General features: G+C 38.0%; 1 protein-coding gene across 7 annotated transcripts in view; it reads right to left on the reverse strand.

Moving 5' to 3' along the window:
* Positions 1–1,229: 1,229 nt before the first annotated feature.
* The window catches only part of ZNF280D (zinc finger protein 280D), a 97,965-nt gene continuing 79,286 nt past the window's right edge, over positions 1,230–19,908 (reverse strand). For 3 of the 7 annotated variants that reach the window (XM_044979775.1, XM_044979777.1, XM_044979779.1), the window contains 4 exons: positions 18,403–18,439; positions 12,108–12,153; positions 9,031–9,086; positions 1,230–3,082 (listed from right to left, as the gene is read on the reverse strand). In XM_044979775.1, the coding sequence (XP_044835710.1) occupies positions 2,443–3,082; positions 9,031–9,086; positions 12,108–12,153; positions 18,403–18,439 (779 nt within the window). In that variant the 3' untranslated portion in view covers positions 1,230–2,442. Of the gene's footprint in view, positions 3,083–3,204; positions 3,347–5,834; positions 5,910–9,030; positions 9,087–12,107; positions 12,154–18,402; positions 18,440–19,908 lie in introns of those variants that run through there. The other 4 variants (XR_006572448.1, XR_006572449.1, XM_044979780.1 and 1 more) reach the window with 4 other exon arrangements.

The raw sequence follows: 19,908 nt of genomic DNA on the forward strand, positions 1-19,908 counted from the left end.
CCATCCCTGATCATCCTGGCTAATAGCCATTGATGGACCTATCCTCCATGAATTTATCTAGCTCTTTTTTGAACCCCGTCATAGTCTTGGCCTTCACAACATCCTCTGGGAAAGAGTTCCACAGTTTGACTGTGCGTTGTGTGAAGAAATACTCCCTTAACACGAGTCTTGTAATATTTGGTGTTTTTCTTGAGGCCCCAGCTATTGGAATCATCCAATTAAGTGAGGATCTCAGCTTCCATTAAAAACAAAGTTTCCAGTACTTATGGTTGAGGGAAAAAAACTTGAAAAATGTAGATCCCAAACACTCAAGAACAGGAAGGCAAGCAAAAAGAATCCAACATTTATTATTTTTCAAAATCATGATTAAGGCTCATGTTTTTTGGAGTCTAGTGCACAATTTTGGAATGCTGGAGACTGGAAATACTGTTTATATTTAAATAGCACCAAGAGAAGTCTATCAGATAAGTCTATCAGATAAGATAACATCCTTACCAGTGAGCTGGCTGGTCTTGAGCTTTCTCAGTCACAGCAAGGCTAACTGTTTCTATGGGTACGTCTACACTACCCGCCGATCGATCTATCGGGGATCGATTTATTACATTTAGTGTAGGTGCGATAAATCAATCCCCGATCGCTCTGTTGTCAACTCCTGTACTCCACCGCGGTAAGAGGTGGAAGCAGAGTCGACGGGGGAGCAATAGCAGTCGACCCCGTGCCGTGAGGATGCGAGGTAAGTCGATCTAAGATACATCGACTTCAGCTACGCTATTCTTGTCGCTGAAGTTGCGTATTTTAGGTCAACCCGCCCCCTCTCCCCCCACTGTAGACCAGGCCTAGCTGAGAGACTAACAAGGCCCAGGCTGCTAAACCAATGTACTTATTTAAACCCTTGCCAGTCCTGGCTAATGCTACATTGTGAGGCAATGGAATTTCCTCACAGGGACCAATTTGGGTACTGTTGGCCAAGCAGAGTTCCTCCTCAAACTTCAAAGTAGCAGCATATCTTGTTCCAATATGTTGAAACAGGAATAACGTGTACGTATAGGCACTTGCTCATTAAATTTCAAAACAATTAAAATATTTCTCAACTCACTAATTTTAAGATGAAATCAAACAAGAATAGATGATAGCTTTTGGAACCTGCAACTAAATGTTTAAAGAAACTGAAAGACTATGTACAAACAAATTAATTACCTGAAAAGTAAAATTATTCACAAAGACAAATATTGTTGCAAATATTTACTCAAAAAAGTAATATTTACAGCAGCGTTTTAATAGCTATTCAAAACATTTAACATTCATTAAAAACAAAACTGAAAGAGTCAAATGCACATTGTAAAGGATTCAAATGGAGCATTTTAATGAAGTTTTGTTAATATTTCAAAGCAAGCTACTGTTAATCATATTATGCATTCCTATACCTAGCTGCTAGCTACATAGCCAAAAAAAAAAAAAAGAACAAAAAACCTGCTGCAAAATTGTTTCAGCAGCCATCTTCTTGTATATAAGTTAGACTACAAAAAGTCCTGAAATCAAATTATACATCTCTGCTTTATATGCCCTTGAGTCTTTTTTGTAACAGTTAGCAAGCAGCAGCTGCAAAATGGCAGAATACATGCCTTTCTGTTTCCAGTTCATTTTTTAAAAACAGTTTCTGCATTAAACCGTACTTTGGTTTCACTTGAAGACCATTCATATGGGTCTATCACTAATAAAAAATCATTAAAACAACTGTAATGGCCTAACAGCTACAATACTTTGAGCAGTATTGCCCTACTTTATACAACTAGTACGTCAGGTAAATCTGCACAGCTTGCACACTGAGAAATCTCACATATATGTATTTATAATGTAATTTCCACTTTCACTGAAAGTTTAAGGTAAGTTTACAACCTGGCAAGATTACACCTGTACAGAGGTGCATAGATTCATTTAGTTCGGTTTACATGCTTTGACAGACAGGAATGTGACATCAAATCCAAAGTACGTTTCTATTTATCCAAACTGTCAATAGGTGAATGCACCATTGTTGTGAGCATGCTCTATTTCAGCAGTCGGTTTACTTAATCCTTGTGATTCTAAGATTTCCACATGGTGATGATCTTCACACACAACAATAATCTCAATCTTTTGCTCTTGGGTAACAAACCACTTTACTGTAGGCAACATCATTGTGAAAATGATTTTTTTTCCATTTTCAATTGCCAGACTAGTAAAACATATCCTCTTCCTATCTCTTGGAGATATATGCCAATGTGCTATTCTTTGTAATATTTTGTTACTAAACTGCTTCCTTCATATATAACATCTACCCTTTTATTTTTCTATCTTAATACTCTGAATCGGCATCAATAAGCATACTCATCAGGAATGGTCCATGGTGTTCTTACCATCATTTATACAGCATACTACTTTATACTGAATGAAGTTAGTTTAATTTCAGCTTGCTTCATTCTCATCTGTCTGGTTTACAGTTGTCTCCATTCTGCTAGGACTGCTTCCTTTAGGAATGTCATCTGTTTGTTCAGAAACTAGTTCAGCTTTCTTTGATGAAGGTGCAACATTACCTTTTTGAAGGATCTCAGTAGTTTCATGCTCAAGTACCTCTGATGGAGTCAAAGGCTCCAAATGAATACTGCCTTGCTCGCTAATATCAGAACTAACAGATTCAGGTTCATCTCTTTTTCTCAAAAACTGCTCAAAACTAACATCTTCACCCAATGTCAGTTTTAAGTCCTTTGTGTTCAAAGCTGCAAGCCTAGTTTCATCCAAGCTACTTTCTTTAGTCTGGTCATTCAAGATAGCATTCCCTGAACTTTGGCAAATTTTCAATTCAGTTTCATTACAAATATGTTTTTTTTGTTTGTCCTCTATGACTTGATCATTATTATCTGAAACACAACATACTGCTGTCTCACATGACGAGTTTCTTGAATAGTTGTCCTGGAGTACTAGATTGGAGTCATTTTCCATATTTGATGATGTACTTCCTTCACCCTTTTCAACTGATGAGCCATTGTTAGTTGGATTTCCATTGCATTCTTTTTTTGTTTCTTCTGAAGAGTCATTTGCTTGTCTGCTGGGAAAAAAATATCCACTTATTTTTCAGCCATCATAACAAATGTTTTAACATAAAATTCTACTCTGCAAAGTGACTAAAAATGTCACTGTAGAGTTCCATACTTGTCATCTCTTACTGACCTTCATATCAAGTAGAAAGTGCCCCCACAACTGCTAGCCCTGCAAACTCTGTCTTGCATCTAACAGCTGAGTTCTTTCCTTCCTTCAAATCATCGCCAGTAATAAAGATCTTTCAGGCCAAATCAGGCCCTTATAGCTATACCTGTGCAACACAACGGTTTTTCAAATTATACTCTCAGTGACACCTATCATCACATTATCTGGACTGATGCAGGTATAACTGATTGGAATTTAGTAAATAATTCTGTAGATGTATCCAGTTCACTCCATCTTAGTCTGATTGGCTCTGCAGTGTTAATAGAAATACAAAGCAATAAAAACTTGTTTTTGTCATTAAAGTGAGCTGCTTTGAATCTGAATTCACACAGGGAGCAGACTACTGAGCAGAAAAGGTGGCACTTTACATCACTTTTCACAGTAAAACTATATTTTGAATTAAAAGAAAGGTACTGAATTATCTAAGCCAAGTCAAGGAAAACCTTTCCATATAAGTCTGTTTAGCTATTTATGCTAAAGGGACAATATTGGAACAAGAATAAATGGATATAAACTGGTCACAAACTAATTCAGGATGGAAATTAGAAGACGGTTTCTAATCATCAGACATTCTGGAACAGCCTACAATAGGAAAGTGGGGGCAAGCAACTTAATTAGTTTTAAGAGAACTGGACAAATTTATGAGTGCTATTGTGTAATAGGTTTGCTTGTGATGGGGAAAGGCGGGGGGGGGGGGGGGAAGCAGGGCTCAACAGTTGCAGGGTTCACTTCTGGTTTACGTGTTATGTTCCTAAAAGTTCATGCTTCAGGGTTTCAGCCAGCCACCGGCAGGGGTCATGAAGGTATTCCCTCTCAAAGTATTCTGGGAGGGTTTTTTTTTCCCTATCTCCTTCCTCTGAAGCATCAGGAATGGCTGCCGCAGGAAATAGAACATTGGGTGAGGTGGGCCTGGGCTTTAAGATGGCACCAAGCATTATCTTTGTCTGGTGCTTGGATAGCTGATCCTTGCTCATGTGCTCAGGGTCTAACTGATCGCCATACACAGGGTTGGGATGGAATTTCCTGCCCAAGTCAGATCGGCAATGATCTCGGGTTTTTTTCACCTTCCTCTGCAGAGTGAGAGTGTGGGTAACTTGCCAGGATTATCTGGGTATATCTCATTTAATCATTTCCCTGCCATTGCAGGGGCCTCAACCATTGGTGCACCTTGGTCACCCCTATTCTCTGCCTCAGGCGCATAATATTTTAGTCTCTTATGGGTCTCATTTAGTTTGGGCTCATTTCCATTGTTGGGTTTAACGTGTGAGTGGTAGGTGGTGTTGGTGGCCTGTACACAGGAGGATAGAATAGATGACCTAGTAGTCCCTTCTGCCCTTAAAACTCTATGACTCCATAATAAAATCCAAGCCATAACATAGGTAAGGTTTATATACAAAGTTGATACTGGCTGCACTTTGTATTACTGTATCTTTTTAAAAAATCAGATGCACTGCTCTAAAATAGCCAGGGAAATCAATATTCCCCAAATAAAAACTCCATTACATACTTAGAACTCAACATGTACATACAAAACCCTCAAATACTCAGAGAAGATCGGATTTTTTTTTAGTCAAATCCCTAAATTTATCTGCTCATATTTTTGGTTCTGAGAGTTGATGATTCAAGTAGGACCCAGTTCTGAATGTTGCTTCCCATTTATTATAGGAACACCAACGTCCATCATATACTTGCACTGAGGGAATTCTGGTCTCCATTCAGAGGTTTATTTTGCTGAAAAGGTTTTACTTAATTCCTAGCACCCCTAAAAGAAAACTAAAATCTGAAAAAAGCCCAGACTGCCAAAAACTTTGAATGTGATGGACAGATTAAAAAGAAAGATGAAGGAACTATAGTTAGACTATTTTCAAGTTTAATTTGTATTTAAAAGGCTACCATTACTCCCAATTTAGCTTTTAAAAATCTAAAACTTAAATTGAAAACAATCCATGACCTCTGATATACACCCAAGAGATGTGTGAGGGAGAATAAGAGGGATTTTGGGGGGATGGTGGGTGAGGAGGTGATTCTGATTAAAAGTTGAAGTATTATTCTAGCCCAAATATTATTTATTACAAAACTGAGACGTTGCTCTGTTTTCAAGTTTTACTTTCACTTAAGAAGCTACACCAGGAATATTTATTAAAAAAACAAAAGCAAAGTGAACTTTCTTGTGCAGGATATAAAACTGATAAGAATTCAGCAACCAATGATATTTATCCAGACACTAGAAACAGCAGAGCCAGTTGTAATGTAAGCATCCCAACACTGCCACACCAATGTGTTTCACTCATACTCTGGGGGGATTCATTCAGAAACTGCCCATTAAAACCCTTCCTCCACTGAGATTGCCAACAAAGGTAAAATTTATATTTCATTTTTATAAAATGCACTGTAACATGTCTAAACCTCTACATAAAAAATGTAACATACAATTTTTGCTTATTGTTTAAGAGCCTTCAAGGAAAGGACCTTCTTCCAAAACAAATAAATTCCTACCCTACCCCAGCTCTTCCAGGAAAGATCTGAGAAAAGAGGTTTGCATGAGCTAGTGGATGCAACATGTTCCAGAGTTAAGGACTCTACATTCAAAATACCATATCATCTGTGTCTTGATGCTTAAAATCTAGGGTTTCTTAGCATGATTGCTCCAGTTGACCTTGACCACACTGCTGGAACAAGAAAAGAAAGATTGTCTCTCAGATAATCAAGACTTAAGTCATGTACAGGTTTACAGATTGAAGTTAATGCCTATAATTGTATTCACAAGTTAAATGAAAGCTATGACAGTTCCTGGAGAAATGGTGTAATATATTTGCTATAGCTAATACTGCCTAACAAGCTACCACACTCACTCTGGACCAGCTGTAGCTACAAAGTGACGAAAAAAGATACTCCATACTGATCCACCTGGGATTCCAAGAGCACGCAGGAGTATGAAAACAGGTCCAAAGTAAGAACCTCTTAAAATGTGAATATACCCTCAATAAAATGGGAAAGACCCATCACCCCAAGCTCTCAAAATCTCAAATATCCCTCGAGCATCAAATTCTCCACCTTTTCCAGACTGAACCCCTATGAATTTGCTTTGATCCAAGCTCAATTTTGGCCAGGCACTGGAAAGCAGCCTATGCATCATTTGATACTGATGAAGAAATAGATAAAGCTGTGTGCCATCAGCACACTGACAAATTTATATATCCTTCACTAGTTTATTTATACATGTTGAACTGAAGGGTGTAAGATTAACAATAATTTTGCAAAGTCACTGAAAAAGACCTCTTGCAGCAAAGGAATTTAGTTACCCAAAACAAATGGTGATCTCTCAAATAAAAAGACACACAATGCCTCTAAAGCAATACCATCTACCTTGACCAAGGATTGCAGATGAGTCAACAAAACCTAGCGGTTTGTGACAAATTAGGACATTGAGTCAAAAATATTATTTGGTATTGAGAAATAAATATGAAAAATAGTCATTTTGTTAGTAAGGCTGTGGCTGAAAAAGAACAGCTTTCTGTCTGATACTTCAGGGAATGAAACACCAATACTCCTGTGAACTATTCCTGTATGCTAACTATTTTGACAAATGTGCATGTAAAGAAACAGCTAACTGTAGATGTGAGGAAAAAAGAGGAAAAACTGCAATTTTCCAGAGAGAAGGAAGGTTTTGAGTAAATACAGTTAGCCAGCTGCCTACCCTACAATGAAAACAAGTATTCACTTCCTGGAGTTGTACGCTTGCATAACCCTTCGTGTCAAGATGAGAATACCAAGAATGCACTATGGTAATGAGCAAGTTGACACATGGCCCTAAAGTAGCCAGTTTTGACAGTAAGAGGAATCCAAAATCAGGGGCTAACCTAAGACATAAGTTAAAGAGCCACTGAGAGGATAAGACTAACAGCTTAGAGAAACAGAGTTACAGAACTCTAGAGATTTGAAGTGTTGTTGTTGTTTTTAAATCTCTCTTGTAATTTTAAGGATTTGGGTCTCGCTAGGGGATACTAGGGAAACAACTCTACGTATACTTGCTTTTTGAAACATTTATGAGTTCATTTGATCTTCTCTTTGTTTTATTTAGAACATTTTGGGATTTTTCATTTTCTGGGAAAATTCCTATAGTCTGTCCCAAGGAAAGGTAAACCACTCTCTTGTTTGAGAGAAGAGATATAACAAGGGAATGGGTTTTATGGTCATGCTTGAGTTCTCACTCAAAAGCCTGACTATGGAGCCATGTTAAAACTTTGGCTGAATTGTGAAACCTGGGAAAAAATAGACCATTGATGAGTCTGAGAGAGCAAGGTGACTTGAGCAATGGTATCAAGGGCTGCTGATGAAACTAAAAAGGATCAGTATGGACTCCTGACAACTGCCAATCGCCAGGAGGATATTGTCAACAAACAAAACTAGTCAATGCTATGTTATATCTTGGCTTAAAATCAAACAGAGATAAACAAAATTTGGAGGATTAAAAAATGATTGATACCAGAGGTACCTTGCCCCAGTTTTCTATATTTTAAAAAAATACAATCATAGTGGTAGTTTTCATCATGTTGAGATCTGCGCACTAGGAACTAGACGGAGACAACCAACTCATTTCCTCTAGGCCACTGAACTATTTTCAAACTTGTCATTACAAAGCAGAAATTTGCAACAAATACAGATGGGGAGGCAGGGAGAAGCTAGTAAATATGATACATAATTGTCTAATGTACCAAGATTAGAATGATTTACTACTGCCCTGGGATGGATTTGAACCAGTGATCTAGCAAAGGAGAAGCTTTGTAGTCATTGCTAAACCTGAGCCATCCAGTTCCCATTATTAAGCAAGCATTTTAAGTGAAAGTAAAATTTCAGAGGATCAGACATACCTCAGAAGTGGTCTTTGGTATGACCAGAGGAGGGAAAAGCAAGGGAGAACATTTTATGTATGGAAAAGTAACTGTCAGGCTTTTGTATTAAAGCTTACAGTACATACAGTCTTTAAAAAACAAGACATTACAAATGTGTACGAATGTAGAATAATATAATTAAGGTAGAAATTTGTGGCAAACAACTTTTAAGGACTACTTCAGGACCATGGTTTTGTAAATTAATAACTGCAATAGGCTACTTCAGGATGATAATTTTGGTGTAATAATTCACATTTTGTACAAATGAACTGTTCCAACAACCTTTTGCCCAGAACAAAATGTACATTATTTCACAACTCATGCCAAGTTTTACTGATTCACAGATTTTTATTTAACCAGTCTGAATTAATGTTAGCAATGTGTGTGTATTGCTGTATGTTACAATTAATTACCCAACAAGTTCACATATGTATCTTTTCACAAGTGTGAAAATATGTTTTTAAGAAGCCACACTGATGTTTTTTAAAACATTTATTATTTAATTACAGTGCATGTTCCCCAATTTTACCCCTCTACTTTTTCCCCTGAAAATACCCTTACTATTCAGATTCATTAATATAATAAATAATCCTTCTTTTCAGTATTTTGTACATGTCTTTTGGTAGAATTATTTTTTGAATGTTGACTATATGTTTACAAATATTAAGGCTTTAAAATTTGTAATAAATACACAAATTTTGGAGCCTGAGAGCCCAAGTTCCACGTCTTGTTGAGTAAATACACATCTGCTATTTAAAAATTACTTTCTACCATAAAAAATTAACAGTATGCAAATACTAGTTAAAATATTTTCTCCCAATTACCTGAGAAATAACACAGCACACGTGTTATTTTATGTACTTGAATTTCAAGAGATGCAGCTGTTCCTTATATTTACCTTTCAAAAGTCGATGTTTCTGTTTTTTCTTCAGGCAAACTAGGTCTTGAATTTTGCTGTAATAATTAATGATATTTTTTTATTTTACATCCATGACCAACTGATTATACTACAGTGCAGCAGAAAGAATTTTACCCTGTTATTTCCCCAGATCTGCAAGTTAGTAGGGATCCAGTGGATAGCTTAGTACAGACACTTGCAACCAGTCTTCCAAGTTAAGAAAAAGTAGATCACATTTTGGCACACATTTCTGTGACCCTTATTCATATACGTAGACCCACTCACAACTCACTTGAGTAGGGTCTGCAGAACTGAGTCCCCACAGTTGTTCATTTGGAGGAAGAATATCAAGACTGAACTACAGATTTGTTGACCATCAGTGGAAGACAAAAGTGAAGTTAATGCAATTTAAAGTATTACACAGGACTTCCTGGACAGTATCTATTGGAGATGTATTAGGTAAGGAAGACTGACATACAAATTTATCTCATATATAACTGTAAGGCTCTGGTTGTAAGTGCTTAGTGTGATAGCTTTATAGGAGAACAAATTGTCCACTATCATAACTTAATAGGATAAGTGATTTTTCAGCACTGGAAGGCATAATAAAAATGAGCTAATTCTTTCATGTATAAAATAACTAATTGTAAAAAAGTAAAAGAGTGCTCCAATGATGGTATTTGGAAATGGCCAGAGTAGTCTAATAAAAGCATCTGCCATAATGCAGACCCTTAGGTCCATGCAAAGCCCCATTGAAGTCAATGAAGGGTCAGGGCCTAAAATGACAAAATTAGGCAATTTAATTCATAATGGTCACTGTTCAAAATTATAAATGGATTTTGAATTTAAAATTAAAAATTGTTAATGTGTAATGTTCAGAAAAGTATCCTAAATTTCTATTATTTGTACTGCACTTTTTTTTTAGTCAAATAGTTTTTTCTTTTTTGTTTTTGTATTGTATACTACTTGTATATGTATTTTGTAGTGTAACATACAATACGTATGACATATGGGGATCTGTTTACTCTGCTACAATGAGACCAAATTCTACAGCAAACATCTTCAGATTCCATGGCAATGTTAATCTGTTCTAAATAGCCTTCATTCTGATCCCTTCACTCATATTAAAAAAACAAAACAAAACCACACAATGATGGCTCATTCTCACTGACCTAAAATTATTTCCAACAAAGATTATCTTCAACTATGGATTTTTCACTATGTCCTGCAGGTGACTTGGCTCCACTCTCCATGCCTCGGATCCCATGATGATGTACAGCTGGCCTGCTACAGAACCTCCTTCCCCACCCATGTCTACCTAGGAAGGGGTGAGCTTATACATAATTTCAGAAACTCATCTCCCTTTGATGTTCTCAAGGCAACCTAGCTGGCCAGCCTATGCTTTTGGTTCCCCAAGATCCAGGCTGTAAATTAGACTCCAGTTCTAGTCTCTGACCCCGTTATCTAATATTATCAAACAGAGCAGAAAGCATACACTATAACCCAGTTAACTCCTCCTGACAGAAAAACTAGAGAGCAAAATACAGCTGCAGTCAGATCCAGGCAGAGCAAGTATATGAAACAAAATGTCGAGCACCTGGCTGCAGCAAAATTTAAAACATTTCATGCCACTGGGGAAAAATAACCAATTCCACAGCTATAGAATCAGAATCCAAGAGGCCATAACAAAGCTGAAGGGGCAGGTCATATCTCTGAGGGCTGCTTCAGGCTCTCTGCAAACATCAAAGAAATGGTCTGCAGTTTGTTCATCTTTTCAGTGTAATGCATCTTCTGCAATCTTTGCCTGGAAGTTGAAGCTAGACAGTCAGACTGGAAATAAGGTGTAAATTTTTAACAGTGAAGGTAACCACTGGAACAATTTACCAAGGGTCATGGTGGATTCTACATCACTGGCACCTTTTAAAATCTAGATTGAATGTTTTTCTAAAATATATGCTCTAGGAATTAATTTGGGGAAGTTCTATGGCCTGTACTATACAGGAGGTCAGACTAGACAATCACAATGGTCCACTCTGGCTTTGGAATCTATGAAAAAAATCATAAGGGCTAGAAATTTAATTTTTGTTTTTAAATGAAAGCAGAGGTTCTAGAGCACAATTCTGCAGGGCAATTGGGTGAATTCCACAGCAAATTCCACGCTGCTGAATCCTGGAATACATGAGGCCCCATTATACACATGTAAAATACATTCTTAATATTCTGTATCAACAATATTTAATGAAAACATACAAAGAAAAAGCTGGAGAACCTTAAGAGAGGCACATTTCTGTCCCCAAACCCAGGAGATCCACTACGGTTCTATAGGAAACAAGTACTAATTACAAACAGGGTCTGTGCCAGGTCCTAGGCCTTTCCCTCCACCCACTGGAAGAGTGGGGTTTCTGTAACTGCAGATTCTCTTTTCTGAAGAGTCTCAACAGGGCAAGCAGGAGAATAATGTCCATTATTCCACCAAGTATGCCCACTACTCTGCAAATCCCAACCCACAGGAGAACGTTCTGCAGGGTGTTAAGGAAGTGAGAGTGGGTGGTATGAGCATGTATATGTGATAGACTCCAACTACTCCCTTCCACACAGACCAGGGCAGAGCTGTGAACAGATCTGGGAAAAGCAGTCTAGAGTAGCAAAGGAATGACTGAAGTTTTTAAAAAACATTTTTAGTTTTAACTATGCCAAAAAGAGTGCAATTTTTTTTTAAAAAGTCACTTTCTCATGTCTATTATGTCTATGCAGTATACATAAGGCAACTAACAATGGCTTCATTAGATTGGCATTTCATTCCAATCAGTATCTGAATGCCAATTGGAAGTTTCTAGATATAGCAAATTTAAAGGACATTGAGTGGAGGGACATTTTAGTTATGTCATTTGAAATCAGATGACAATGCAGGACAAGGCTTGATTCTTCAAAACAAATGTGTCTCCTGGACATACTAACCTAATTATACAGCAGTGCGTACATATGTATTTAAGTAATATCTTCCCAGTTGGTTAACCATTATAGACATTCAAAAATATTTTGTATACAGACATCTTTAGACTATAATAAAATATTACCTCAGACTTTGAAATCTCCACCAGAGAGAGAGAAGTTGCCTTTAACCTAGTGAATAATGAATTAAGATTGAGTTTTCATACTGTACTATTAATATTAAAAATAGAGGTGAAAATAGGACAAATATTATACTGACAGTAAGAAAAATACCACAGCAACTTGAAATCGATTTTTATTGTTAAAATGGATCTGAGTTGGCTTAAAATCTATTTCATATTTTAACATCCCAAAACATTTATTGTATACATGTAGTAAGTTGTACACAAACTTGTTTCGTGTGACCCTTTCCCATTTATTTCATTGATGGAAAAAAGGAAAGTAATAATCTCACAAAACTTCAAGAAATACTGTTCTGCTAATAGTTGCTGTAAGTCTATTTGATGATAGATGATGCATCTTTCCCACAATTAACCTCTCAAACTATGACCGAATCATCATTTTAACCAAATAAATTCCTAAGATTTATATATAAAAGTAGCTATATTTTACAAAGTGAAAACATGTTTCTCTCATACAGCTACAAAACGACATTAAAGAGAAACATTCCTACAGCAAAATTGTTGCATATGTCTTTCTTAAATTGTATAATTTATTGCATCCAATAGCTCAGAATAAAGTTTTTTTTGGAATGTTGTAAAATGTTGAAACTGACCTTCAACTATCACTTAGAGGATATTCTTTCCCCAAAATATCTTCACAAGCACAATCCATACAATAGATGGCTACAAATTATTTAAATTTATTGACTTCTAAACCCACATTAATTAAACAGCTTATCACAACATCACCCTGATTGATTTTCTGTGTTTATATGAGAAAATGCTACTGCAGAGAGAGCAAGAAGTACATATGTCCTATAAAACCTTGTTAAGTCATCAGTTTTAATATAAAATCTAACCTTTCAAAGGCTTTTTGTTTTAGAAATTGCTTGTGGCCATATCTTCTTTGTTGATGCTGCATTAAAGTCAATTTTAATCAGCTGAACGTATGGTGCTGTTTCTATCAGACCCGAGTAGTAATGTTATTAATCATGAATTAAATTATTCATGACCTCAGTGAGGCTTAATGACTGCTTCCACAATGTGCAATATACCTTGCATAAGAAACAGTAATTTAAATTTTATGAAAAACAGATAACACCAGCACTATGACTGATGTCATTTAGCCTAATTGCTGTTCTACTATTGACTAATACAAGAAAAAACAGTGTTAATAAACACCATTTCAATAATCTGTAAACATTCTCTATGGATACATCATAAGACTTACATTTATTAATAACAACACCCTGGTAGGTATTAATAATGACTTTGCTAGTATTATGCAAATCCATTTATGATTATTTATTACATCCTGATTTATGATATAGAATGTGGCATATATATATTCAAGGGGACCAAAGATCATACTGTTTTTTGTAGCACTTAGCATTATATTAATGTAAAATTAATTAACAATGAGAAAAACAGTAAATTAAGAGTTAAGATTGTGTACGATAAATGACGCACTAAAACCACTCTTTTCAGTCAGGGATTTAGAATACTCTGAAGTATTTAATCATGAGTAGGAACACCAATAAAAAATGAAGTGGCATCTCTCTACTACTTGGCTTAGCTTCATTGCTTTAATGATTTCTATGTGAGAATATAATAAATGTGTTTTTAATAATGATTTATCTAAAGCACAGACAATAGTTAGAAAAATGTGATCAAAAGGCCAGACCAATTTAAATACTACAAAGATATAGTTGTTGATTCTCTTCTGAGTGGAGTCAGTGGGGGTTCTGCCACTAATTTCAATACTTGTTTACAGTATCTTTACTCCCTACTAGATCAAACTCCTTAAAGACTAACGGATTTATTTGGGTATAAGCTTTCGTGGGTAAAAAACCACTGCAGGTGCGGTGCTGTGGCGGGGTCCTGGAGTGAGACTACGAAGGGGAACGGCATCGATGTTCATGTCGCGAGTGGCTATGGTAGTCCCTCAGAGACGAAGATGACCTTCGGTGTCGTCTGTCTTGGTCTTGACAGGGCCTGCTCCTCGAGGCGGAGCGGTGCCTGGAGCCTCTGTCAGTCAGAACCCAGCCAGACAACCTGGTGGGGGTCGACGGTGACCGGTGTGGACTACGCATGGGGCGGAGACTGGGTGGCGAATGGCGTCAGGAACATTCCCTCAACCGCAAACTGTACCGAGCCAGGGGTGACTGCGGAGATACCAGCGGTGGCTTGCCTCTGGACCATGGAGCCAGCATTGGTGGTGCCCAGGTAATGGCATGGACATAACGTCCCGAGCCGCTTGCAGGGCCTCCGGCGTGGAGGGCATCTGGACATCTGGGGAAGCCTGCTCCAAATGGGCTGGGCTAATCTGCTTGACCTGCGTTGGAGGCCTCGAGGCCGACGGGGACCGAGGACTGCCCAACATGGGCCTAGCCTCTCCCCTGGTTTTGCTCCAGTGCCGCGGCGGAGAAGGCCTCTTCTGAGCCTTCTTGGCGTGCCCTGGGGACGGGGAGTGGTGCCAACTGGTAGATGGCACCGATGGGTCACCACGCACAGACACTGCGGTACCCGGTGCCAACTTGGAGTGGTGTGCCGGAGTTGGGGTCAACGCTGACTCCATCAGGCTAGCCCAGAGCCAAATGTCTCTTTCTCTCTTGGTCCGAGGCTTGAAAGACCTGCAAATCTTGAAGCGATTGCTGAGATGGGTTTCACCCAGACAGCGTAAACAGTCTGTGTGTGGATCACTCACTGGCATCAGTCATCTACAAGTGTCGTACAACTTAAAACCTGGGGCACGGGGCATGTCCCGGCACGGGCTCACTAAACTAAACTAATCTAACTACTTCAACTACAGGTACTACTACACCGAACGAACAAGAGTTCTGGAGGAAAGCTGCAGACGAGCTGGAGCAGAGCAATTCTGAAGCACTTTCACTGGTGGCAAGAAGGAACTGAGGGTGGGGGGAGTGCGCAGCACCCCTTATACTGCACTATGGAGGCACCACTCTAGGGGTCGCTAGGGGTACTTCTAGGGGAAAAACTTCTGGCACCGGTGCACATGGCGAGCACACACCCCTATTGTGGAATACACATGAGCAATCAGTCAAAGAATAGGGAACTACAACCTAGATAGAGCTACTATACACTGGGTGCTTAACTGGTTGGAAAACCGTTCCCAGAGAGAAGTTATCAATGGTTCACAGTCAAGCTGGAAGTGCATATCGAGTGGGGTCCCACCGGGATCAGTTCTGGGTCTGATCTGTTCAATATCTTTATCAATGATTTAGATAATGGCATAGAGAGTACACTTATAAAGTTTGCAGATGATACAAAGCTGAGAGGGGTTGCAAGTACTTTGGAGGATAGGATTAAAATTCAAAAAGATCTGGACAAACTAGACAAATGTGCTGAAGTAAATAGGATGAAATTCAGTAAGGACAAATGCAAAGTACTCCACTTAGGAAGGAACAATCACACATACAAAATGGGAAGTGACTGCCTAGGAAGGAGTACTGCAGAAAGGGATCTGGAGGTCATAGTGGATCACAAAGTAAATACCAATTAACAGTGTAAAGAAAAAGAAACTGTTGCAAAAAAAGAAACATCATTCTAGGATGTATTAGCAGGAGTGTTGTAAGCAAGACACAAGAAGTAATTCTTCCGCTCTACTCCATGCTGATTAGGTCTCAACTGGAGTATTGTGTCCAGTTCTGCGCACCACATTTCAGGCAAGATGTGGACAAATTGGAGAAAATCCAGAGAAGAGCAACAAAAATGATTAAAGGTCTAGAAAACATGACGTATGAAGGAAGATTGAAAAAACTAGATTTGTTGAATCTGGAGAAGTGAAGAGAAGATAGAGGGGACATGATAACAGTTTTCAAGTACATAAAAGGCTGTCACAAGGATAAGGGAGATAAATTGTTCTCATTAATCTCTGAAGATAGGACAAGAAGCAGTGGGCTTAAATTGCAGCAAAGACGCTTTGGGATGGATATTAGAAAAAACTTCCTACCAGGGTAGTTAAACACTGGAATAAATTTCCTAAGGAGGTTATAGAATCTCCATCATTGGAGATTTTTAAGAGCAGGTTAGACAAACACCTGTCAGGGACGGTCTAGATAATACTTAGTCCTGCCATGAGTGGAGGGGACTGGACTAGATGAACTCTTGAGGTCCCTTCCAGTCTGATGATTCTATAATATTAAAGATTTCATCCATGAACACTAAACTATGTGATGTTTCCAATAATTTGAAGAAATGTAGTATCAATCTTAAATCTTTTAAGGCCAAATTCACAAGTATGTTCTGACAGCTTTAAGCCATTCTCCTGAAAAACTCATGAAGAAGTGTTCTCTTCAAAATGGCCATTACCTCACTGTTCCCAACTGAAGAGAAGCCCAGCTCCCCCTCTAGGAATCTGTCAGTTTCCTGTGCTCTCAAGAGGTAAATAGGAGCACTGCGTGCAGATACAGGCCTATGGCCCAAGTCCCACTGAGAACAACAGGAGAAGATGGTTATTTTGAAAGATAACTGTTTTTTGTGCACTTCTCTGAAGATTAACAGTGGTTGAAGAATAAAAAAGAAACTTTCAGTTATGAAGCAGCAAAGAATGGCCACTAATTCTAAAAAGAAAATTCTTCAAATGAAGCCTAGTCATAAGATTCTATTGAGTTTTAACTATATGGGAAATCTGACGAGTCTGTTTTATTTGTTAAGATCATCGGGCATTACAAAAAAGGTTTTGCCAGGGGGTGCAAAATTTCGTAAAGGTCCCATTTTAAAATTAATTTAACTCAAACTAATTAATGGATTTATTTGTAAATCCTCAGAACCTTCTTTACTCAAGAAGTAGTGTAATTTGGGGAAGGATGTGCTGTAATTTTCATACATAACTGAAAGAGTGAATCCCTGCTTTCAGTGCAAAACTTAATCTTAACTATATTATCTCTACAACATACTATAGATACTGAAATACACTTCTCTAATTGCAAAAAAGTACACACACACACATACACACACACACACAGAGGAAATATATGCTATAACTGAATTTTAGCTTTGTTTTGTATTTGAAAACCTACAAAAAATGTATTTATTGTGATTATCTCCAGAAACAGGGTATGAGCATCATACCCTACCAGAGCATGGGGATTTTTTTTTTTTATTTACAAATGTAGACAGCCTCTTGTATACCAAATTACACTCAAACAAAGCCAGCCTCTTTGATCAAAAAAGTGTCATGTCTCACACGCACTGGTTCTGCAGACTAATGTCTACACTACTCAATGTGTCCAACTATTGGCCAGCTTCCAGAAGGCTGGCGTTAATATTATTAGTATTATAGGAGCTTTTGTGATGGTGCTGTTAAACAATAATAGAATAACAACAGAATAATAATAGAACAATAATAGAATACCATGTAAGTTCATGTAAGTTCAACTTTCATGATAAAGAGATTGCACTACAATAGTTGTATGAGGTGAATTAAAAAATACTCTTTTATCATTTTTACAGTGCAAATATTTGTAATAAAAATAATATAAAGTGAGCACTGTACACTTTGTTTTCTGTGTTGTAATAGAAATCAATAAATTTGAAAATGTAGAAAAAAACATCAAAAAATATTTAATAAATTCCAATTGGTATTCTATTGTTTAACAGTGAGATTAATCATGATTAAATTTTGTAATTGTGATTAGTTTTTTGAGTTAATTGTGTGAGTTAACTGCGATTAATCAACAACCCTAAAAAAAAGTAATTTTTTTTTTGCACATCTAAGAAAATCAGTGACAAAAGCACACACCGTTATCATATATATTACCTCCGGTTCATTCTAAATGTCATAACTAAATCCTCATTTGTTTAGTTCAGATAAAACCACAATATTCACTGTAAGCCAACAAAGAACATTATGGATTCATTAAACAGTGTTAATATTAGAAATGGGTTGAAGCAGTGTTCAGATTCAGATTAGTTCAGGCTTCAGTTCAGGATTGATCAGTGCCAAAATCTCTCAGATAATCTAACAAACAATTTTTGCAAAACTGGACAAAAATCTTGAAAGCAGTATTCATTAGAGATTTTGTCTAAGGCCAAACCATATCTGGATAATAGGTCCTCTCCAGTTAGGATACAACCCAGAACGAAAACTATGCAGACAAGCAGAGAGCTAGGAATATTTATCCAAGCACCTCAAATACACGAAGGAGGTCATATTCATTGTGCAACTTTTGACCATATCTAGTTAATACAAATTAAGTTAACTATATTTTAGAGGTTAACAAAAATAAAAACTTACTCAGAAATGTGTTCAGCAGCTGGGCAACCTAGGGAAACTGGAATTAAAAATAAAGGATTAAGTCTATATTAAAAAATACACCTTGATCATCATGAAAGATCATCCATTTCATCTTTACCCATAACAATTTTACATTCAACAACAACACTTTGCCCAAGCCATGGGTACTAGGGTAGCTCCCCAATATTACAACCTCTTCATGGGCCATCTTGAAGAAGAATTTCTGGACAAATGTACCTCAAAACTAATGATATACTTGAAATATATCAATGATATTTTCATCCTCTGGACAGATGACCTAAACTCCCTCACTGATTTCCACCACAATTTTAATAACCCCCATCCATCCACTAAACTCTCTCTAAAACACTTCCACACTAGCGTCAACTTCCTGGATACCATGATCGGCTTCAACGTTGGAACCCTACAGACAATTTATTAGAAAAGCAAACCTGGATCACCACACCTACTTTCATAGATCCAGTAACCACCTCAAACACACCAAGATATCAGTTATTGACAGCCAGGCGCTCAAATGCCACAGAATACGATAGAAAAAAGTCTGGGATATACACCTTAACACACTTAAAAACAGCTTCACCAAACAAGGACACACCACCAGAGAAGTAGATTGCATCATGGAATGGGCCATCCAAATGCCCCAAGAGAACCTGCTTCAACACAGAAATACCCACTCCCAACCCTCCCGACTGCACACACCTAGTTGTCACCTACCACCCTCACTGGAACCCATTATGGGGTATTATCAAACAATTACAACCCATATTCGATGGGGACGACGTCCTGGAAGAAATCTTCCTGAACTCCCTCATCTGACCTTCAAACAACTCCCCCAACCTCTCCAAGCTCACCATCAGAAGCAAGCTCCCAACAGACCAGGCCATACCAACTCCAAGCAGCACCAGACCCTGCCAGCGTAACAGATGCAAAATCTGTGAACATATCCCCATTGCTAGGATGATCAACACCTCCCACAACACACCTTTTAAGATCCAGGGGTCCTACACATGCCTATCACAACATGCGGCATACCTCATCCAGTGCACTAAATGCCCAACAATAACTATGTGAGTGAAAGCAGACAATCACTACATTCTCAAGTGAACTCACTCAGAAAAATGGTAAGACAAAAACACCATATCACTTGTGAGTAAACACTTTTCACAAAATGATCTCTTTGTGGATAAGAATTGAGGTTAGCTATAAAGTACTCCTGGAGGAATTCTGCACCACTGCACATGCTCAGAATTTATGTCCCCTGCAGATTTCTTTGCTTTCCCACAGAAAAATGACTTTCTGAAGCATGTGATCCTCCCCAGTATTACGTTTTGGGTACCCAGGGCAGCCAGCAGAGAAGTAAATCACTGCGGGTCAGAAGGCAGGACTGCGGAAGACCTGGCTAGTGGCTCCTCCGTGTGTCAGGCTCTGCTGCTAGTCCCGGCTGGGCTGGGGAGGACGGGACTTCCTCTTCCCTTGCACAGCATC

Source organism: Mauremys mutica, chromosome 11 (genome assembly GCF_020497125.1).
Source record: "Mauremys mutica isolate MM-2020 ecotype Southern chromosome 11, ASM2049712v1, whole genome shotgun sequence".
NCBI lineage: Eukaryota > Metazoa > Chordata > Testudines > Geoemydidae > Mauremys > Mauremys mutica.